Source organism: Melanerpes formicivorus, unplaced genomic scaffold, assembly GCF_026170545.1.
Source record: "Melanerpes formicivorus ecotype bairdi unplaced genomic scaffold, bMelFor1.0.p_v2 SCAF_7, whole genome shotgun sequence".
NCBI classification, from domain to species: domain Eukaryota; kingdom Metazoa; phylum Chordata; class Aves; order Piciformes; family Picidae; genus Melanerpes; species Melanerpes formicivorus.
The window spans coordinates 16,219,393-16,243,250 of record NW_027142359.1 but is presented as its reverse complement, the minus strand read 5'-3'; the positions used below and the strand labels follow the sequence as shown (position 1 = coordinate 16,243,250).

The 23,858-nt window shown below is 39.2% G+C and overlaps 1 protein-coding gene across 5 annotated transcripts in view; it reads left to right on the top strand.

The window, feature by feature from the left end:
• Positions 1-23,858, top strand: part of COL24A1 (collagen type XXIV alpha 1 chain) — a 126,147-nt gene that overhangs the window by 3,289 nt on the left and 99,000 nt on the right. For all 5 annotated transcript variants that reach the window (XR_010987677.1, XM_068141188.1, XM_068141190.1 and 2 more), the window contains exons 2-5: positions 4,924-4,985; positions 9,056-10,359; positions 17,811-17,864; positions 21,136-21,189. Coding sequence is in view for 4 of the 5 variants with exons in the window: in XM_068141188.1 (XP_067997289.1) it covers positions 4,924-4,985; positions 9,056-10,359; positions 17,811-17,864; positions 21,136-21,189 (1,474 nt within the window). In the remaining variant the exon portion in view is untranslated. The remainder of the gene's footprint in view (positions 1-4,923; positions 4,986-9,055; positions 10,360-17,810; positions 17,865-21,135; positions 21,190-23,858) is intronic.

Sequence of the window (23,858 nt, the reverse complement as noted above, 5' to 3'; positions counted from 1 at the left end):
GGAGGGAGCCTGTTGGCTTAGTGGCAGTGCTGGTGTGAGAATGGAGACTGATAACTGAGCAGCTTAATGGAGACTGAGCAATGGAGACTGAGGACTGAGACTGCAGCTTAAAAGCTGTAAATGCAGAATAGTGACCTTGAGCAAAAAGGGAGGGCTTACACAAATGGATTATTTTGGAAAGACAGAAATTACTTTGGTGGGTTTTTTTTTCTTTCATCTTCAGCTATGGAGGGCTCCCTCATACAACTTCACTTAAGCTTGTGCATGGTTTCATCTACAAAGTTTTACTTGTGAGAAAAGGTAGAAGGAAGACTACCTTTTGCCACACATTAGAGGACCTCCAGCCCTGTAATTGTCTGGGGTCTCTGTTTTTTCTCTTAGCTGGTCACTCATCTGTTCTTAACATTAGCTGGAGAGCACTGTGTAAGCCAGACATTTGTCTTTACTTCTCACTAAATGTTTCTGTATATGCAGTTACATCTGTGTAATTTACAGCCCTGGGAGCATTTTGGCATTTCTTGCCTTCCTACAATATTTGCCGGGAGGTGATGGAGGCAGGTACCTGACACACAGCTTGTCCCTGGCTGATGTTGTGGAAGAGGCTGTTGTGGTGTTAAGAGGAGTTGTCATTGCTTTTTTGGCTCTAGGGGTCTTTGAGCATTCAGACTTTGGAGTTAATTCAAATGTCTTACACTCTTTTAAATTGTGAATTCATTTTGTGCTCATGAAAGTCAAATCAATGAAGACTTGTCCTGAGTTTTAGCTGATAAAGTGCAATGCATGGGCTTTATTCCTAACACAGCTATTTCATGTCATTGAGTTTCTCATTAGTCAAAAGATCATAGAGTCACAGAATGTCAGGGGCTGAAAGGGACCCCAAAAGATCATCTAGTATAGCTCCCCTGCCAGAGCAGGAACACCTAGAGCAGGTTACACAGGAATGCATCCAGGTATGTTTTGCATGTCTCTTGTGAAGAAGACTCCACAACCTCTCTGGGCAGCCTGTTCCAGTGTTCTGTCACCCTCACCATGAAAAAGCTTTTCCTTATGTTCACATGGAACCTCCTATGCTCCAGCTTGCACCCATTGCCCCTTGTCCTGCCACTGGACATCTTTGAGAAGAGACTGTCTTTGTCCTTCTGACATTCACCCTTCACATATCTATACCTATAAACATTAATGATGTCACCCCTCAGTCTCCTCCACACTTAAGAGACCCAGGTCTCTCAGCCTTTCCTCATGAGATGTTCCACTCCCTTCATCATCTTTGTGGCTTTGCACTGCATTCTTTCAAGCAGTTCCCTGTCCTTCTTGAACTGCGGGGCCCAGAAGTAGACACAATATTCCATATGTGGCTTCACTAGGGCAGAGTAGAGGGGCCTCTCAACCTACTAGCCACACCCTTTCTAATAGACCCAAGGATGCCATTGGCTTTCTTGGGCGCAAGGGCACATTACTGGCTCATGGTCATCCTTCTGTCCATCAGGACCCCCAGTTCCTATTCCCCTGTGTTGCTCTTCAACAGGTCTGTCACTAACCTGGGGGGTCATTCTTTCCCAGATGCAAGACTCTACATTTGTCCTTGTTGTATTTCATTAAATTTCTCCCTGCCTAACTCTCCAGCCTCTCCAGGTCTCACTGAATGGCAGCACAGCCTTCAGGTGTGTCAGCTACTTCTCCCAGTGTTGTGTCATCGGCAAACTTGCTGACAGTGCACTCTGTTCTCTCCTCCAGGTCATCAATGAATACATTGAACAGTACTGCTCCCAGTACTAGGGGACTCCACTAGATACAGGCCTCCAACTAGACTCTGTCCCATTGACCACAGCTCTCTGACTTCTTTCCTTCAACCAGTTCACAATCCACCTCACTTCCCAATCAGTCAGACCATGCTTCCTCAGTTTACATGCTGTGGGAGATGGTGTCAAATGCTTTCCTGAGATCAAGATAAAGTATATCCACTGCATCCACCTGGTTGTAGCCTCATAAAAGGCTAGCAGGTTGGTTAAGCATGACTTGCTCTGGCTCTAGCACTCCCTGCAGCTAGGTGCCTGGACACCTGCCTTTTGGGGCTGGTGTCTGTGGTCTGGTTCACCACATTACTAATAGTCTTTGCCTGGGATGTAACCATAGCTGATCATGCCCACGCTCCTAACCCCGCAACCTGCCATGGCACACCCAGATGCCTCTCCATGCTCCTTCCTGTCCAGTCTTGTTCAACATCTGTGACTCCTGCGCTCCTGAGGTGTTTAAAGAGCCCTCTGAGGCTGTGGCTCTGATCATGCCTTGCCCACCTCCCTCATGAGAGCGGCTGCCTTGGTGAGGCAGGTTGCTCTGCTCACCACATGTGTGCTGGCTTTGGGGGAAAGAAAAGATGATGCATTGTGTGACATGCAAAGTACGAACTTGAATTCTGATCTTTAGAGCCAAAAATTCTGAAGCATATAGCTGACCTGCTGGTCTTTTGCAGGAGTGACAGAGCTGCGCCAGCAGGCATTTCATGGCCATAGCAGGAGAAAGCCTCCAAAAAGAATAGCTAGGGACTGCAGTGGTTAATTAAAAAAATGTGCCCTTACAAGCATGTTGGGATTTGTAAGGCATAGTTTCCACCCCACTCCCCTTCTCTGATCAGAGCTGCAGCAATGATGCATATTTTTCAATATCCTGTGCATTTTCTTCTAAAACTCAGGATGTATCTACAGTTTTACAGTGGCAATATCAATGAAAAAAACCCAACAAAACTATTATCATGCCATGCTGTTCTTTACATTATTTGTTCCAGTTTCAAAAACTTAAGCTCTCATGATTTGCAAATCCACATGTAGGTGTATGGCCAATGGACTTAAATTTGTCCAAAATCAAGCCCATTTATTTACTATGAAAACTATGAGCAGATGTTTTGAATTATTCTGGAGAAGACTCTTAAGATATATCACAGCAGGAAAAATATTTTTAGTACCATTTTATAAAGCTTCTCTTCCCTGCCCCCATGATTTGAAACCCTGTTTAAATAAATGGTTTGCCTGAAAATCAGTGTGGCAATTCGTGAAGAGTCCAGGCTGCTGATCAGGTAGAAAGGGAAAGGGCTACATAGAGGTTTGCCAGAGGCAGAGTGGGTGGTGATGGGTAGTGCGGTTTTAATCATCATTTGAACCAACAGACCTGTTAGGAATGGGGTCTGTAATGCTTCCTTTCTCCTGTTAGCAGTTGCCACTGGTGCTTTTTCTCATAACAAGAACTGGGGGAACGCTCAGCCAGTGGGCTTTGGATGGCAAGTACCTATCGAGGGCTGGGCTTGGAAAGGCAGCGGTTTAAAACTATCTGATTCCTGGGTTGCACTGGGCTAGGAATGGGGCCCAAAAGAATCAGTACCAGCTGTGAAGTACTCTGTTCCGTTAGAGAGGACTTGATTTGAAAGCTGTTGTGAAATCCCACAGTAAAACTGCCCTAAGTGGGCGGAGAGCAAGTAATCAAACCCATGCTCTGCTAGGTCAATGAGTTCTGACACTTTCCTTTATTTCAGTGAGTGAATTGATAAAACCAGACCTTTACTCTGTGATTTTCATGCACTTGGATGTTTCTGGATGTTTAAATATATAAATATTTAAATCATACCATGAGCTCTTGTCATTGTAGCATTACTAATACGTGGTATATGCATACTTTATTCTCTGAGCTGAAATCAAACTGGCAATGAAAGAACTTGTCTGTCATTGCTGTTTGAACCATATGTTCCAGTGTGAACTCCTAGGGTTTTCTTCCTGCACTTTTTTTTTTTTCACTGTGCAACCCTGAAAGCTGTAAAACTTACATCCCATGAAGTTATAGGTGTTTAGTTGCAACTTTGTTACTTTCAAATACTCTTTATTCCACATCCTCAAGCGCTCTCTGGTATTGTCCAACAAACACTTTTAGTCACTCTAGCATTTAGTATTATGAAAAATCAATGAGGTTACATGTTAATGAGGAAAAGGGTTGAGCTGAGACTTCAGTGTGAGTACCAGAACTATATTTCTGATAATCTAGAAATAATTCTTCTTGAAACTAAATAGATATAGGTTGCTATGATTGTTGCATTTCTGTGCCTGGATGTCCAACATTAAGAGAAAATTGATTTCTCATTTATGAAAAGATTCAGTCACTGGCAAGAGTGTGATTAGGTGCTAGTCTGGCTAATACAAATCTTGAGTAAAATCCAGCAGTCTGGTTTCAGCCAATGTAAAAATGTATTATTTGCCCAACATTCAACACTTCCCACTTAAAGCAAATTTTGAGCACATAGTTTGTATCAGTCTTGTGCTCATGGCCCTCAGTAAGGTTATGATACCTGTCAGTATGTCTTTTCTTCTATCTGCACATGAGGTTTTAAGTCAAGATGTGGTGTGTGGGTTTGGGGTTTGTTTGTTAATTCTTTAGTTTTGTTTTACTTTCTGAAGATCATGTCTTATTTGTAATGTAACAAAATTTTATAACACAGAAACAAAAGCATGACTCAACACTTTAATTTAATCTCTCCAAACACTGTCTTGTAATTTGTTTTGTAGTTTCTTTACAGTAACTTCTCGTTGGTGGTGGTGGTTTGTTTTGGGGTTTTTGTTGGATTTTTTTTACTTTCCAGGAAGAAATTTAATTTCCAGGAAGAAATGCTGCAAGGAAATATAAAGCAGATGTAGTTATTTTATTAATAAACCAGGGTTACATATATGTGCTATATAGGAAGGCATACATAATCTTTGATCTTTGTGTAAAATGCCTTCTCAGCATCAGTGGAAAGTTGTACAACATGATAGCTTTGATCCAGGACTTGCTGAAATCAGTGATATCTTGTCATTGACTCTGGATGCTGAATCAAGCTTCTAATTCCTTGGAGTTCTGAAATTGCAAACGTTTCCTCAAATGTTCTTTTCTTTCTTTCCCTTTCAGGAAAACTGTCCTTTTCATTGCAATATGTGTAGCTGTGGGTGTTGCACAAGTACCCAAACAAGGTGAGAATGCTTCTGTTTATAATGGGACATTTTTGTAATCTCTTACTAGATGCAAAGAGTAAATGGCTGTTGTTACTAGTGATCTTAGGTTCGATGCCTTAATGATGACTTCAAGAAAATGCCAGCTACAGCATAATGAGAGCAAAAGTTTAAAGCAACCAGTTTGGAAGAGATGACCTTTTGAAAAATACTCAGATTTTTTGTCTATGAAATTGCTCACATATTTAAACAAACTCTTCATAAAAGAGGAGCCTTGTGCAATGAAAAGGCTTTGATTGTCTTTACTGCAAGTGGGTGTTCCTGGGGGTGGCAGGCTACAACTGAGTTACCTTTGCACTTAGGACTGTGCAAGCAAACCACTGCATATAATAAAGGCTTAGTCTAGGCTGGCATCATTAAAGCAAAAAGTGAAATTGTGTATTCATTTGGTTTTGCATTCAAATGCAGATGTTAGGGAGGAAATAAAGTTGTCTTGTTTTTAGTTTCTTTTTTAATCTGCCAGCTGTTATAACTGTACCAGATGTACAGCTTGCACTGGAAACTGCTGTGGGAGTATTAGCATCCCAAAGTGGTGGAGGCTAACATGCCATTTAGTCATTTCTTATCTGCCAGGAAAGTGGTAGCATCACTTCTCTGCCATTTTCCTTTACCATACAGGTCAAGCAAGATATAGGTTATCCTTAGCTGGTAAGTATGCTAACTGCAAATGCTCAGCTGAATATGAACTACATGGGCTACATGGTTAAGACAAGACTCATTCCTGATAACGTTTTGCTAGAGCCCAGTGGGATATCTCAGCAGCCTCACACCATTATTCTCACTAATGCCTTTTTCCATCTCATCATTCACTGGGACTAGTAATTGCAGAGTATTGGGGTTTTGCTTTTCCCCTGTTCTCTTTGCAGCTTTGCCTTCCGTTATTTGCTGACGGTCTGCCTGGCAAGACTGGTTGTTGATTTTTTTTCACATCCAGCTCAAAGGGGGAACATATGCCTTTGTGATGATTTTTCTAATAGCTGATTCTCATTGGAGTAGGGCAGCATCCACAAATGTGAGTGGCCTGTCCTGCTCCAGACTTGTAGGTAATGGAAAGGGAAGAGGCAGATGCATTACCACCTAGGAAATGGGCAACCTGATGAGTAATTACCCTCAGTTCTGGTGGAGCTGACTGATTAATAACTCTTGTCTTTCATTTCCCCATAATGATAGAGGGAAAACAAGTGATATTTATACTAAGATTGTTAAAATAGAGAGAGTACTCCAAATAATCCTGCCTTCAGAGTAGTTGTGAGTACGGAGGAACATGGAAAATGAACAAGGGAGATTGATGTATGGAACAGTCAAATAGCCAAATCCTCTCATCCCTCTCTAGTTCCTTTTTGGGATTTTTTTTTTTTTTAATGCTGTAAGGATCAGAAGACTTTTTTCTGAAGTTCATGCTAAGTTTATCTCCCCTCATTTTGCAGTAAGGCTGTGTATTTTTCAAGTCCTCCTAGAAGGTGAAAGGAAAGCACTTGACACAAAAAACCCCAAACAGCTTTTCCTTCAAGAAGACAAACTGTTACAATTTGGGGGACTAATGGGTTGAGTATACAGTAAGTGGAGACAGATGTTGTGCAGCCAAGGATAAACAAAGAAAACTGACTACTGATAGGTAAAGAAAATAGTGGTTGTCATGTTGGGAGGAAGAGTCAAGAAGGTTGCCTGCTCCCAAACCCCTGTGTACTGCCAAGAGCTTCTGAAAGCCTTAAAATAAAATAAAAATGCATGTTGGACCAGAAATTAAATGACTGGCCAAAAAAGTTTGGAACAGAGTTTTGGCTTGATGGCCAGTTAACAGACACAGCAAGTCAGCAAGGAATAATTAGCTGATACTTAATCTTTTGCTGACATTTTTCACACAGCATTTATTTGCATTTAACTTTCTCAGGACCTGTCACTGTTTGCAGGAATCTGTTTGAAGGAAGTGGAGAATGTCTCTTATTTCTCATGATGCTCTCAGATGATTTTCCTTTTTTGAAATAACTTTTAAAGAGCATGCTGTTTTCAAATCCAACTGCAAAGTTTTTGGCAACTTAGCTTTCAGTTTGTTATTTGGTAGCAGTACTCATGAATGTCACTTCAAAACTGGCTGTTGTAAGCCAGTTTAAGTTCAAGCCTTTTGTTTTATATTTCAGTTGATAACACTTCACACAGATCACATGCATTGTTATTTTTTCATACAATAATTGCAAATATTTAAAATGCAAACAGTTGCCAAATATTTCAGGTTAGGGTGTGATATTTGGGTTCAGCTTTAGATTATTAGCTGTTCCCTTCTGTGCAGTCAGCTAGCCCAGCCAGTGCACGGAGGTGCTGGAGCAGTGTCTTGGTTTATTACTTGCATGTGTAAGACCTCTGCATTGCAGACCATGCAGGACTGGAATCCTGAGAAAGTGTTGTGGTTCATTAGCAGATGCTTTGTGCTTTGGAGCTCTACTAAAACCTGACCTCTGCTATCAGTGTGATGGATAAAAATACAGCCATAGTAAATTACTTGCTCTGAGGCAAAACATCTTGAGAAATTGGCATACACAGGACTTGTTGCAAAGGTATACTTCCTCCATACCCCTGTCTGCGCTGGCTACCTGCCAGGATCATCTTGGTGCATCCATGAATCTCAAACATGACTAGAAACACTACAAGGTGTGTAATTAGTTTTCAAGATGTACAGTGCAGTCAGGTTAATGCTTTTGGTTCCAATTCATAAACCACTCTCAAGGAAATCTCAGGCTGTTTTCGTAATTTACCACTGAAACTAAGCCAACATCTGTCTATTCTTAAAGTTTGCTATGAATACTTTCAGTAAACAGAAAAAAGGGAGGACTGGAAAAGGAGACCTGTTTTCCCAGTGAGCATCCATTTGTTCCAGCTGCTCTTTTCTCTTACTATAACAGAGAATCCTTCATTTTCCTGATTATTGCAAATATTTGTTATGCCATTTAATAGCTTTATTTACTTAGTACAGGCACATTGTCCATTGTACAAGTGCCCTCAGCTAAATGCTATGGGAATTGCCAGTCTCATCCTAGTTAGGTTTATTAGATCACTACAGCTGATAGTTACAACCAATCATTTTCAATATAAGCAGTTGATTGAAGCTTAGGTTCAGCCAGTTCCAGTTAGGGAAAAAAAAACAAAAAAACAAAAAACTGGTACTGTATGTTTTTGTGCAATGCTGTTTAGGACAACTAAAATGTTCAGTTTCCCCTTGTGTAGAAAATAAAAAATACAGGTTAGAGTGATGTTGGACTCAACTGGTCCTACCAGAACAGAGTCAATGCTGAACATAATTCAGGTCATTGGGTCCTATCTTTTTGGGCTTTGAACATTTTATAAAAATGGAGCTCACACTATGTCTCTGCCCCCCTGGTCCCACACTTGAAGGTTTTTGCCATGAGAATGCTTTTTCTTTGTATGGAGCTGGAATTTCTTGTATTGCAGCTTGTGCCCATTACTCTTCAACTTTTGTCTCTTTTTCCCTATAACTCCAATTCAGATAATGGACAACTCCAGGCCCAGCAAATCTATCTCCTTCAACCATTTCTCATGTCATGTGTTGTAGCCCCCAACCTTCTTGTCTGTTTTGTCTGTCTCTGGAGTATTTCTGTAGCACTCTTCACAAACATAGTTTTGCTAATCACAGTGCTGTAAGTGTTGTTATTTTGTGATGGTACTGGAAGACTGCTTGCAACAGTTTAGCTCCTGTTCAAACCTTTGTAGTGTTTCTGTTTCATCTCCATCATAAGTGTCTTTATTCATCCTGAAGGAAGATGTTTATGCCCTCCACCTCCAACATGCCTAAATCTGATTTTTTTTTTAGTGGAAGTTTTGTTCTGGTTTTAATTATGTGTTTGATTTATATGAAAGATTGGTGTGCCTTACACTAGGGATTTGGTGGCCTTGCTGTGTGCAGTGCGCTCTAGGAAGTACAGATTTGTTAAGAATTTGTGTGTACATTTGTTTATACAGATCTGAATTTATGACCTTGTAAAGGAAATTAACATTATGCCTTTATTTCTTTTTTACAGGAATAGATGTTCTTCATCAGCTAGGCCTTGTGAAAGACATTCAACAGCCCTCAGAGACAACAGTGTCCTCAACATCATCTCTCTTACCTCGGGGTGTTCGTCTAACTGTGTCAGGAGTTGTACTAACTGGTGATGCACATATTGAGTCCCCCACTGTTCAAGTCATACCATCAAATCTAGGACGTCAGTTCACCATATTGGTTGGCTTGTACTCTTACAGAGTAAATAATGCTTTCCTTTTCAGTATCAGGAAGAAAAGTAGATTGCAGTTTGGTGTCCAGCTGCTACCAAGAAAGGTAGCGGTGTACACTGGATGGAAGCAGTCCATATACTTTGATTATAGTGTTCATAATGAACAATGGCATTCATTTGCCATTGACATTAGAGACAAGACTGTCTCAATATTTGCTGAGTGTGGAAAGAAGTACTATAGCAGAGAAGTGCTTTCTGAGGTGGAAATATTTGATTTGGATAGTTTATTCACCCTGGGAAGGATGAACTCTCACTCTGTCAGCTTTGAAGGAGTTATATGTCAGCTAGATATTATTCCCTCTGCAGAAGCCGCTGCAAACTATTGTAAATATGTGAAACAGCAATGTCGCCAGGCCGAAACATACCGATCTCTGCTAGGAGCACCACGTGTGTCAGATGGGCTTGATGTTTTTTCAAAGATGATGACTGATGAGAAAAAACAGTCAGAAGATATATCAGCTTATAGAAGGAAAGAAGCATCAAACATCCCTGTTAGCAGTGTTGCTCAAATTGTCTTTCTACCAGAACACTTTGAGTCGAAAAATGTCTCTGCATCAGGGTTTGCAGAGGCCAAGTTGCTGTTGCTGGAAGCCTGGCCTGAAACAGAATTCCAGGAGAAAATCAATCTGCCTCCTCATCAGCAGGAGATGAGCAAAAAAAGAAGTATCACTAAAGTCCCATCAGGATCATATCTAAATACTTTAGATAATACCACAAAAGATGCAGGCAGACAAAGTGAGCCTTCTCTGATCTCTCCTGTAAAACAGAGCAAAACTGAAACCAAGAGGACAGACAAAGCAAACCAGCATATAGAAGAATCAAGCAAAACTCAGCAAATCTTCAACACAACCCTGTATAGTTTGCCTGCTGACATCTCTCTGGATAATCAACTCAATCCAGGGCAGGAAGGTGCATTTGATGCTGATGAGACTTACCATATGGAAACCAGTTATGAAATTAGTGTTGATAATTATAGTTATGACTATGAAGATCTTGACAAAATGTTTGAAATGGGAAGTGTCAGAGGTCCAAAGGGGGAAACTGGACCTCCTGTAAGTTATTCTTACTGCTTTTTTTACTGTAGTGCAGCAACATACATTTAACAGAACCTTTGAAAGAAACCTTGCAAAGCATGCCAAAGCTGTGACTGCAGTTTCTCCCATCTGTACTGTACAAATGTTTGCCTGCCTTAAGTATATCTCTTTCTTGCATGTAATCTTGGTGTAAGCATTGTATATTATTATTTATTGGCAGAATACAAAGACATTCAAGACATTCTGATAAAGTAGTAGGCAACTGTTCATTATGGAGAGTATTAATAAAATTGCAAGATAAATTCATGTAGTACACAAGTGTAGATGCTGATCCATGCAAGAAGCAGCCAGGCTGTTAGAAAGGCTGATATAGCTTTCTCAGTTGAGCAATGTTATCAAAAGTCATAATTGTTGGAAGAGATCAGCTGCAGAATCTAGACTGTTAAAACCATTTTTAGCCAAAGCTATGGGGTCCTGCATACCTGCATGTAAAGTAATTTTGAGTTCAGTCTTAGAGGATTGCATGGCGTTTTTTCAGTTTGCAGGGTAACAATTAGAGAAGCATGGTAGTGCTTTTAATAGAAAGCTCTTTGTCCTTTCTTACTATGCACACAAGACTCAAACTTTTTAATACATAAAAATGGGAGCAATATACATGAAGCTACAGACACGAAAGAACAGATGTTCCTGCTTATCCTGGGAAATACAATGGTTTGTTCTTGTTTGAGCTTTTAGTTATCATTTTTAAAGCATATCACGCATCAGATAATTCCACTTGCTTGTCTTGGTTTGTTATTGTTTATTTAATTGGTTTTGGGATTTTTTTTTTGGAGGGATATGTGTGTACACACATTTGTGTGGTTATAACTGGAAAGCAATGTGATATGTGTAAATCAGCTCCTAATATGTAGTTGAACATGCCCATAAATTTCTTACATGTATTCTTTCAGCACTGAATATTTTTTTTTCTGAAGGTAGTCATCCACAGAGAACCTATTTAAAAGTTCAGTTTTTACACTAAACAGGATCCAGATGCAAAGGGATTGTTAACACAACTGAAAAATGTGTTAACAAGAAAGTCATGTTAGTCCAGAGATGCTCTTGCTTAATCTTTTTGGAATGTGAAGTGATTAATTATTTTTCCTTTTTTGTCCCTTATAGTAGTATTTATGGGGACATAGGACTTAGTGTATAGCTGTCATCAACATGAGGTTAATTTCCAGCTTTGGAGCTTAGGATATTTAATAATTGCTATTGGAAGCTTTTATTTTCAGTGCATAGTTTGTAGATTGTGATTTTAGTCAGTTACAGCCAAGAAGGTGAAATTCTTTTTTATTAGGCACAGAAATGGCTGCTGATAATGCCATGGATTGTTTGCATTAATAAGAAATTCTAAGCAAATGCTCTGGGGTTTTTTTGTGGGTCAGTTTGTTTGCGATTTCTTTTGTTGGGGGCTTTGTTTGTTTCTTTGTGTTTATAGACTCAAACACTACACATGCAGCATCAAAGATGATAGTTAGTTTGAGATTTTGAGGACGTCTTTGTTCCCATTTTCTATGCCTGTCTTACAGAAGGTTGTCTCATCTAGGAAGGCAGGCAGAGCAGACTTTGCATTTGATATAGTCAGTAGCAATGAATATGGTGTAGTTGTGCTGAACTTTTTTTTTTGGTGTCAGGATTTAAGTAAGACCAGGCCTAAAGATTTAGAGCTCTGTGACAGAGTTGGGAAGTTAGTCTAGACCATTACAGGCACTAGTTTGTCTGAAGGGGCCAGCAGCACCACTGGAACAGAGGCAAAGCTAAATCTCTGTGCTGCCAGAGAGACTGATGCCAAAGGGAAACGAGGCCTCCGTATGGCCTTGTCTGCACAAACTTTTGTAAAGAATTGTGGTTCATGGAATTTGCATGGCACAGTAGTTCTTGGCCTCACACTTGAGGTGATCCTGGCTTGGAGCGAAGACCACTGATAATCCACATTTTATGTGTGTGGCTTTAATATTACGCATAAGTACTCACAGAGTCTTATCCATGGGGATCCTTGAAGAGTAAAACTAAGGAACTTACAAACTTGGCTTTTAGCAAAAAATCCTGATGGGGCATGAAACTCCCTTTTTTTTTTTTCCTTCTTCCCTTGTGCTGTGGTTGGTTGGAATTTTCTTTCAAGATTTCACCACAGAAATAATGTTTATTCTTTTAGAGCTGATCAGCAAGAAGTAGTTTTTGTGGTTCTTAAACTCCTCAGTTTCATTTAGCTTTTGAGCATCTACCAGAGCTGATTCTTGCCTTCTATAATTAGGCCTGTTGTACTCCGTGATCCCACAGCTGTGAAATTCATCCTTCAAAGCAAAGCTGAGATCCAAAATTAAACCTTTCATTTATGGATAGCATATGAAAATGGGCAGCTATTTATTAAAAGCTATTAAGACTCTGATTAAAATTATACCAAATGAAATGACTCACAACCCCTACAAAAACACAGAGTGAGTTTAAAGCCGGACAGTGTGGTCTCCTGAACCATGGGTTTAGAGGGAAAGCTGCTCCCTTCATTTGATGAGCCACTCCTTTTTGTCTTTCAGAGGGTCTTGGCACTGTATAAAGTTTAAAAGAATCTGGTATCTCTTTCCAACTGTTTAACATTCAAACTCATTCTCTGTTGCAGTCCTTAAAGCAATTTGCAGTACATGATACATAGTTGCATACTTGGTAGAAGGAGAGGTTAACGGGAGTTGAAGGGCTGACTTATGCTACTTGCTGGTAGGTAATTGCATCTGCAGGCCTATCTGTGTGGGATTTGGTTTCCCCATGAGAAATGAGGTAGGAATTAGTTTATTCTATTGGAAAAGCTTTCTGGATTATGAAGACAATCAGCCAGGAGGAGAAATAGTAGAGGACCAGAAGGTGGTGCTCCTTAGGCTATCTGGTTTGTAAAGAGAAATGATCTGGAGGTATTTCCACGAGGAATTGGAAATGCAAGCCCTGCATTAAGCAGAACTGAGTCCTGGATGAGATGGCTTCTTTTACTCCAACCAAGATGTGTGAGTGAGAGCCCTGAGAGAAGGCAGTTCAGAGATCTTGAATATGGTGCTAAATCAACAACAGCTTATTTTAGCTTATTTCATCTATTTTATTCTTCCCTACCTTTTCACACTTCCACTTATTTCACTTCTAGCTTATTTCTCAGTTGAACAAAATTGCCTGATGATGCTGTCCCTGGCCACAGAGAATATACTGGGCAGTTCATTGCTTTTGTGCCTTTTAGCTTTGCAAATAACTGTTGTTTCCTTGCCCAGGCTGAGAAATCTCAGTATCTGCTAATTCAGATAGAAACTTGTTTTTTTTTTTTTTTCAGTTTTATTTTTAGTAGCTAAGAGATATTATATTTAAATATTCAAACATTTAATTCACCTAAATGGATACAGTTTCCCTGTCTTCTGAGTAGCAGTATTGAAAAGCCAAAGCCATGTAGATGCACTGTTGATGACATTGCTTTGGTTGTTGTAGGAGAAGGGGACAGACATCCACAGATGTCAAGAAAAGAGGTTAATTGTACACAGGGGACTGCCTACTCTAGGGCATTTGGAAAAAGTAGTGTGTGGGGTTTATTATAATTTCCAGTGAAATATAAGTGAAGCAAGAATAAAAAGTAGGTGGACATGGGTTTAAAAGGTGGACAGAGCATATTAGGAGTATATAGAAGAATTCTTAGTGATAGTATCAGAATCCCAGAAGGTCTAAAGCTGATGAGATGAAACTCAGTGTGATAGTACAGAAATTAAAAGTACAAAGGATGGGGGAGTTATTTTGTTTAGCTGAAGGACTGCTTGCCTTAGGTACTTGTTGAGTCAAGCATTAAACTCACTTTTCTTTAATGTAATCTTTTTTTAAAGTGTTTGAGGCAAGCTGAGGTTGAGTGGTTCGGAGGTAATCAAATGCCTTTTAAAGACAAACTTTGTAGTTGTTTTGCAAGAGAAACTTAAGGGATCTAGCTATTGAATGGCAACAGGATCAGCATACGCCTGTGCAGAAGTCTTAACTACTTAACACTGCTGCACTGCTGTGCATCTGAAATGTTAGGGTCTTGTTATATGTAGAAGAAATCCTTCCTGTTACCTCTGGCGTAGTGCAAGTTTAAAACACATCCATCCACAGAAGGGCTTTCAGTATTCTAGAAAAGTGTCTGTGAAAGTTCACCAATACATACGCCCTAAAGACCATTTGAAAGGTAGTGACAATTTCTGGGAGAGTAGCACCTACTTGTATTATGTCATAATTATTTGGAACTTGGGCTTCTTTCCTCAATAGCTAAATGAAATGTTTATGTTTCTCAAGGACAGTAAGTTGTAATACCTTTCTTGAGGTACGTATGATGTTATTAAATGAATTGATTTTAAATTTGTGTCAGTGTCAAATGCAAAAAAAAAACCCAAACCAAACACAGAAAACCCAACCACACCCCACATTAGCACTTTTATTTTCTTCAGATTTGTTTAATTATTATTTCCAGTAGTTGGAGGAAAAGCTATTCAAACAAATGACTAATTCCTTGGTTTAAGAGAGATTTGCTCACTCTCAGAGGTTGACTTCTGTGGCTTGCAAGACATAAATCACTTTCTAGCTAGTAAAAACCTGTCATGATGATTGTGAGTTGTAGTTCATTTCACAGATTGAAGTATGTAGGGTAGAAGTAGTCAGAAAAGCATTTCCAGGGAGGCTTGTGTATGTTTTACTAAGTCTGCTGTCAGTGGAGATGTTGCTGAAGTTACAGGGGGGAGTCTGAGTTGAAGGTTAAGGAGTGACATACTCTGGTTAAGGAAAGTCCTTGTTAGTGCTATAATCAAACATCTGGGTTGCTGGTGCTGAATCATTATTGTTAACTTAATCTACAGTGGTTGGCTTTGATTTAGAAAGCCTCGAGGAAGCGTTATTCATGTCTGGCTGTGTAGTTCAAAATATTTCACTGCTTCTTTTAGGGGTTGCTGAGGGCTTGGTTATGATTAGATTTTATTCCTTCTGGGGTTTTGGTTGGTTTGGTTGTTTTGGTTTTTTTTTTTAGGTGGAGAGATAATTATGAGTTAGTGTAATGAAAATGAGAGGGGTTTTGGTGATGGGGATTTTTGGTTTGTGGGCTGGGGTCTTTTTGTTTGTTTGGTTTTGTTTTGTTTTCCAAATGAAGTAAGTGCTATTAAAGAATCATAGAACCATAGAATCACCAAGGTTGGAAAAGACCTCAAAGATCATCAAGTCCAATGTGTCACTCAAGACCTCATGACTACTAAACCATGGCTTCAAGTGCCATGTCCAATCCCTTTTTTAACACCTCCAGGGACAGTGACTCCACCACCTCTCTGGGCAGCCCATTTCAATGGCTAACAATTCTCTCTGTGAAGAACTTTCTCCTTACCTCAAGGCCAAACTTCCCCTGGCACAGTTTGAGATGACACAGGGAAAAATGTTACCACTGTACTCATTCAATAAATCAGCAGCAAAGATAAAGTATCTTAATAAATACTCATTAAGATTTTTATTAGGAAAATGGTGAGGTTTGGCTATTAATGTTTTTTCTAAGGAAATACAGAAAGCATGTGAAATGGGGGTATTGTACCACAAATCTCAAAATAATGCACACTGGTTGCATTTATTGAACATAATAAAAACATAATATTTCCCTATATAGTTCCATGAAAATTTTCTAAGCAAAGAACATCTTTTAACTTGAAATTTGAGAGGACTTTATTAGAAAGCATACTACTCCAGCAGTGGCAGAGTGGTAGCTCTCTGTACTGTTTCATGCACAGTTTTGAACCCGGACAAGAGTCCCAGGTCAAGAGCTCTCTCTTTTTCTATTTGCTGCTTGTTTTGTTGTCATTGTTACTAAACACAAAATCTTTTTACTTAAGAATGTGAGGATATTAGTCAGCCTTTATACAGTCAGGCTGAATAACAAATCTCCTATTGTAAAACTATGACATGCTACAGTTTGACCTAAAGATCTGGACTGTTACATAGATTTGTCTTCAAGACTACACAGAGAAGGAAATGCTGGATGTATGGATTTACCAATATTCCTAACTCCTAACAGGCAGTTGCACTACAATTAGACTCCTAAGATTACTATGATTAATTGGAGAAAGAAATCAGGTTGTTTTTTCTTCCTCAGAACATTGTTTTTCCCAGAACTGTCCAGAGCGGTCTTGACTTTGGTGAAATGAATGTAATTGGCTTGACAAAGTCTGGAATCAGCATTGTCTTCTCTGCCAGTAACATTGTCTTTCCAAGGAGAAAGAAATAGCACTTCTACAAAACGGAGGTTTTTAAACCCACTAATTTTATCTTAATAATATGCTGGTTGCTAATAAACCCTCCAAAGGGTGGGGTGTGGGGTGTGTGTTCCATTTCCCCTCCCCCCCCCCCCCCCCCCGCTTCCTATTTTGAAAGGCTGCAAGTTGGCTATTTAAGCCACCATAGTTGCCCTTCTGGCTTCCCTGGTATGCCTGTCAGCTTGTAGTATTTACAGAGCCACAGGAGTGTAAGGAAACTGGGTGGAAGAGCAAGGTGAATCCCTTTCTGCCATTATTGACTCCTCTTCTTCATGAGGTCTGACTTTTCTGATGCACCTTTTCTCTTGCAATGGAATTACTTGGATTTCTATTAAAGCTCTGATTTGCTTTGCTGGCAATTTTATGGCAGCTGAATTCATCCTTAAGAATAGCCCATGCTTCCTTAGGAGTCAAGTGTGGTAGATGAAATATAAATCACTGCAGGTTTTAGTGTAGAGATCTCATTCAAGTACAGTGAAGTAGATCCTGGTGTTTTGAATGTGAACAGCAGTTACAGAAAACAAAAGGTTTCTACAATCAATTAAATCTACAGAGCGTAGTACACTAATAGTCTTAGAGTGACTAATAATCTAATTTATTTGCAAAAGAAACATCTGGTTATATGCTAGCATTTATACAAGGGCAAACATGTTACCAGTTATGAGAATCTTTCAACAGGAAACTAAACACTTGTCAATGTTTATATGCTTCTATTTCATGTCTGTCTTTTCTGTGAGGTAATATCTACATTTTTCAAAGTTACTCCTGACTCTTCTAAAATGTTTGGCATGCCAGCATGCTTATTTTAAAAAGCTTGATTATTCCATCTTCTTTATTTTGAAATACACAGCACTTGCTTATTTCTAATCCTTGAGCTGATCTCTTCTTCTTTTAATATAAATACACTTCAGTAAAAGTTATTCTCTAGATTGTTAGCTCCAATTGCAGTGACATAAGATACCCTCTAAAAAGAAATCAGATTTAGAGGCAGATTAAAAACACACATGCTTGTAGTTCAGGAATTGAGTTTCAACTTGAGAAGGTCTGCATGAATAAAAAGTTATCAGTTAAAAGAACCAGTCTCATTCAGACTTGTGATACTGACTTTGTATTGAGTTTTAGCTACAATTGTTTTGATTTTTCTATCACCAGGGTCCTTCAGGTCCTCCAGGTTTACCTGGTCTGCCAGGAAAGAGAGGTCCTCGGGTGAGTAAAACAACAATGTCCTTCTACAGCTCTAGTCAGGTCACCAGTAACCAAACTGAAGTTTGCATAACTTTGTTTTTCTCTTTTTTTATAATAATCAAGGATATGAATAAAATGCGTGATTCTTAACATTTGGCAGATATGTTGAAGTAAGCAAAAGCAAACAGTTGTTGGGTTCTTTTGGCGTGAACCTCCGGCAGAGTTAATTCAGTGTATGGGTGCGTACACAGAGTGTTGTTACATTCTTAGCTAGCTTGTGCTGCTCTCACTGTTAACTTCTGGTTTTTCCATGCTGCTCCCATCTGCTGCAATCTAAGGTCATGTTCATTTGTGTTTGGAATGAGGGGGAGTGAGCAGTGCATGCCACAGCCACAGAGGATCTGGCAGTGGATATAAAATTAACCACTGAGAGAGACAGACCGGGGAACCACTTCCAAAAAGCTCCACAGATACCTGGTTAATTTGCTCAAGAAATAAGCTTCAGTAACATATGTTGATTTCCTTTCTGTACCCGAACAGTGAGCAGGGACAGCAGCCTGCAATGAGCAAAAGGCTGTAGCACAAGCTGCAAAGAACATGGGAGAAGTCTGTGCCACTACAGGGATTAGATAATGGTGCAAAAATCTGTTTACATAATTGTGTACCAATAACTATGCACGAGGAGTGCCTGAAGTCATGGTTGATTTTAGGGTTTTTAAGGGAAGAGCAGCTGGAGAGAAGAGTTGAGAGTGTGTAGATGACTTTGGGCCATGGTTTTTGGTATGTAAGTGGTTATGGCTGGAGTGCACTCATCCAGGCAAATCACAAGTGGGAGATAAGGGAGTAGTTTATCTGAAGGCTCAGCACATGCGTGGGAGAAGTTTTGACTCATCCTTTGAGGGACATTTAAACAAGCTGCTGCTCAATAGTATGTTGAACGTTGTGTGCTCTTCTGGCTTTCAAAACTTTGTGTGGCTGGGTAGAAAGTGCACTGGTGAAAGGATCCAAAACCTAAACAGATGCTTTAAAGCAGTTGGGGTAAAGGGAGTGATGAGACATGTTTAAAAGCATAGGATGAAAAGCATTCCTTCAAATCCACATTCCTGATTTCTGGAATCCTTTTTACAAATGATCTTTCTATGTAAGAGCTGAGAATGGTTACAGTTTAGGTTTTTACGTCGGATAGTGCCTTTCTCAATGATGCATCTGGCAGCAGAGACAAGATCCCACATACCCAAGTAGGTCCTTGCAACTGGAGTATAGACTTTGGTTTGGAGGGGGGGTTTGCATATGTTTAAAGCCATACCTGTTGGTGACATCTCTCTTGCTCAGTTGTTTGGGTGTTTTGGTTTGGTGTTGGGGTTTTTGGTTTGGGTTTTTTTTTGTTGTTGTTTGGTTGGTGGGTTTTTTTAAGGTATAGAGTACTTAAGAGTACAGTGCTCTACCATGTGATTTTTCTGGATTAATTATTAACTAGGATACAATTTCCAGTGTAAAGAGAGAAGTTACAAGAGGGCAGCCTGGAAAAATATGAAAATGGCCAAGATGAATATTTACTAATAGTCCAGAGCGTATGTATTTTACGTGGGTCATGAAAGTCTATAAAACTATTTGATCAAAGAAATAAATGCTTTTGAAATGTCAGTGCTCTTTAGTTTACACAACACTGATCAGTTCAAGCAAGTACAGCTGTGAAGATACATGGCATGATAAAGGAGCGTTTTTTGAGCCAAAAAACCTTGCTGATGCAAAGTTCATGTCCCCATTTACCAGTCTGCCCTATGACTGCTGTCTTCTTTCACATAAGCTGCCTTTTCTGATCCTGTAGTGTGACTTGAGGTGTTGGAGGGAAGCAGCACAGAGCCAAGGCACATTGTCTGGGGTTTTTTGAGTCTCTTGGGTGTGTGATCAAATCTGATCCTGACATTCACATGGGTTGGTGACTTAGGGCATGATGTCAGTGCCTGATTAATGCTTTGAGATTTCCATGAAGAACTGATTTTGATCTCTGAATTTGTGATAGAGAAGGTCACATCTGACAGTTAATGTTTTCTAGGTGTCTTGTTTTGAGTTTCTGAGTAACGACATTTTAGCAATTTCAGGATTAGGCAGTGATGAGATGAAATTCACTTTTGCGCCTCTGTGTTGCAGTACTATGCCCTAAGATGATAACACTTCAAGCAACAATAGCTAGGAGCCACTTCAGGGCTGTAGCTACATTGGCACTTTGTTTGTTTCCTTTCTCCTGAATCACCGAGAATGCCTCAAAAGTTGCCAGTGTGCAAATTAACCCTTCAAACAGCACGTGAGATTAACATTTCTGTGCAGTCATGTCAACACTGTTGTTAATGTGAGAGAGCACTTAACAGACAGAGCTTTCAGTATTATTGCAAAGTATAACCAGTAAATTCAGTCTCAGATGAGGAAAAGAAACACTGAGTTTATTTGTTGTTAGACCACTGAACGTATGAGAAAGCAAAAAAAGGATTCTTATTATTTTTGGAATTTGGATTAATTGTTTGGGTTACATTTTTGCCTTAACGGCTTCAACAAAAGCTTTGCTGCTGATTTACCAGGGAAAGGTTTTCACCAGTTTGGACCTTCAGTGTTTGGAAGATGAATAGCTGCTGACAGCCATTGTAACAAATATTTTCCCTAACGTGTAGTTTGTCAAGAAGTGAGAATTGCTGAGTGTATTGCAGGAACAGACACTTAGCCTAGAAGGCATAGATAGTCCTGGTAGATTTAGTCTCTTCCCGGAATAGTTTAAGCCCAGCTCTTTTAGTAACAAGCCCATTTTCTACACTGGCTGTGGGAAATCATGAAGGGGAAGGGGTTTTGCTTGTGATTTGTTTAGAGATAGTACAACATGTTGCTTTGAGTTGCCTTTTAAGTTAGCAAGAACCAATCCACTTCTTTCACTTTGTAGTGTATAGCTCAGTACCTCAGAATGTGATTTTTCTCAGTTTTATCCCAGTGCCTCCAAGTGTTGCAGCAGGAAAGCAACATTGCAGGGACTGTGTGCCAAGTACCTGTTAAGAATTACTTTGGAATGTAATAGAAACAGATTTTTAAAAGAAAGGGAAGTACTCAGCTTCCCTTTAGGAAGATGTGCATGTTTTCTTTCTTGAGAATCCTTTGGAAATCCCAACCAGTGCTTCTAAAAGCAACAATGATCCCGTAAAATGATTCTCTGTGAACTGTTCATACGTGTTCTGTACTGAATAATCCCACCACTCCTTCTTTTTATTTTCTCTTCTTGTGCTTGTTTTGGTTTGTTTTCTTCCCCCAGGGTATTCCAGGACCACATGGTAAACCAGGTTTGCCAGGATTGCCAGGTCCAAAGGTGAGTTAATTTATCTACGCTGCCATGTAAATTTATGAACTTCTTAATGCCTTTTTGGAAGCCCCAGAACTGTTTCCTGTAACAGAAACAATTGTCTTGCTATGGTTTTCAGATGGAGACTTACTATAAACATTTTAATTACATGTAATCCATCAAATTAAACTTCAAATCAAAACAAAATACAAAGCTCTTGAGGGGAAAAAAAACACCCTGTGTGTGCAGAATGATGACTTGGAAACTGTCAGCCATGCAAATAGCCTGTGTTTCCCAAAAGAGTTCTTATAAATCAGTTTGGGCTCTGGAAAACTGGAATTAAAGTGAGAATAAGTATTATTTGTTGTAATCTTTTGCCTTGATTATTTATGTTTTGTTTTTTTCAAAGAACAAAAAAACCCAGACTGCTATTCTCACTATAAATACCTCTTTTTTGTTTTTTATTTGTTTTTTGTGAATGCCCAATATTTGATATTTAAATATTCTAATAATTTACACTGTGTCACTTGATTAACATGCTAACTAGTTTTTTTTTCTGAGTATTTACGGATGGGTTACTCAAAACCAAAGACAAAATACTAGACTGGAAGTACAAATAAAACTCTTCAAACTTGTGTAACATAAGCCCTTTAAATAGATTTGACAGATCTGTGCAGTTGCAGGATGCCTTCAACTCATTTGAGTTGAACGACTTGATAGATATGTTAGGAAAAAAACCAGCAGCTACCACAATTTGGTTTAGTACAATTCCTAATGGCAGGAGTCTGACCTGTCATGACAGGTGTTAAAAACTGCTTGAGGACATAGAAAGAAATTATTTTAATAAAGCTTCCAGTGTCAAATATTTTAAACCAAGTGACTCTATTTTTGTGTGTGCTTTTGTTATTATCTGATTCTGTGGGAACAGTTAAACTTAGACATTCATAATTAATTTTTACTATGTTTATGCTGGCTGTATAATGGAATACATTGCTAGGAGAGTAAATCCTGTTAAATTTCTCCCTCCACAGAATCATAATTCTGATCAGTTCTATATCTGTCTCCCTGACTTTAAGAATAGAAGGAATTGTATTGCATATGTACATATAGGTATATTTTTATCTATATCTAATCTATATATTACTATTTGCTTAGTGATCTTTCTGTTAGACTGTGAACTATCCTTTCAGTACAGGTATCTTTTGAAACACTTTTCTTTAAATAAACCTGAGCCAGGTGCTCACCAAGTTTTGACTATAAAGATCTGGTTGACTCATGCTTTACTGTGTAGGCTGGAACAAACATACTTCTGTCTGATCTTAAAACATTGCAGACAGGTTGCAACAATTTTCTGGCAGTAAATTACTTAATTTTATTCTGCCTTTGAGATGCATGTGTCTTGTCCCACGTGTGCTGAGACATCCTTTATGCACTTGCTTTTGAACCATGAAACAGTAGCTAATAGCCTTACAGTATAGTATCAAGCCCTGAGCATGTGCTAGCAGTTTCAGCCCATATCTAATGTCCTTGGCATTTGATTCCTGATAAAGAGTTGATGGGTGGTTTTAAAGTAGTTTAAAAGTACTCATGAGTTCTGGCTGTATTCCTGGCTTTCTGAAAATAGATTAGTTAAGAAAATCTAGTTTGTGGATTCTGGCACCGATCAAATGATATATAATATTGCATAGATTAAATAATGAAGTGTTTTGTTTTATCTTCCTGTATTGACCATGAGGTGACTTACTGCTCATCTACAATTGAGGAACATGCATAATAATGGTTGTTTGATTTCTAAATTAAAAAGAATGAGGAATTGATTGAGCTTATAAGGGAAAGGAAAGGCAATGGGTAAATTATCACAATAGCTGTCTTTTAACTAGCCGAGAGCTATTAAAACTCTTAGTTTGATATGCCTGCATTGGAAAATGGAAGCAGAATACAAATTGGAGTTGTTCAAGGAGTGTAACTGTTTGCTTTCCAAGATATAATCAACTGGAAAATACTTGGATAACTCTTGCCATGCTGAATAACTGTTCTTTGTGACCTGTCACCAATTTAACACAACAGATTAATTTCGCTGCCCAGTCTTCATTTTGTGTTCAACAAATGTAGTTTATCAAGTGGCCTCACGTGTACAAATATGAACTGCAGAGGGAAGTGTGGCCCCTGATGTGCAGTACTGTATGTGAGCAGAGGATCAGTCCCTGAACTGTTTCAAGTCCTGTATGTTACAAATCTGAAATAGCTGATGGTCAGGCAGCCTCATGCTGCTTGTCCTGTACATCTGCCTGAGTATCCTATGTTGCCCATGAGAGTAGCTCAGCAAGTGCTCAGCATGAGGAAACCTAAACAAATTAGTCAGCACAGTAACAGCCCCATAGTCTGGCACAGTCTTCAGACAACAGTTGGTGAACTGAAGTGATGGACATATGGGGAGAGCGTTTCAGCTGGCATGTCTGCTGTAATCCTGCTTATATTTACCAGTAAAATCTTCTCATCACAACATGTTGTGGCAATAAGAAACATGGAAAATGTAATTCTCATTTTTGTGTGAACTCATGCTATTATATTCACTGTAGTTCTTTATTGAAAAACTTAGGGGAAAATAAATTTGTAGTAGCAAATGCATTTTGTATGAACATTTCGTCTTGCTGCAACAGTTGAAAACATTTTTGCACATATTTAATTAAAGCCCC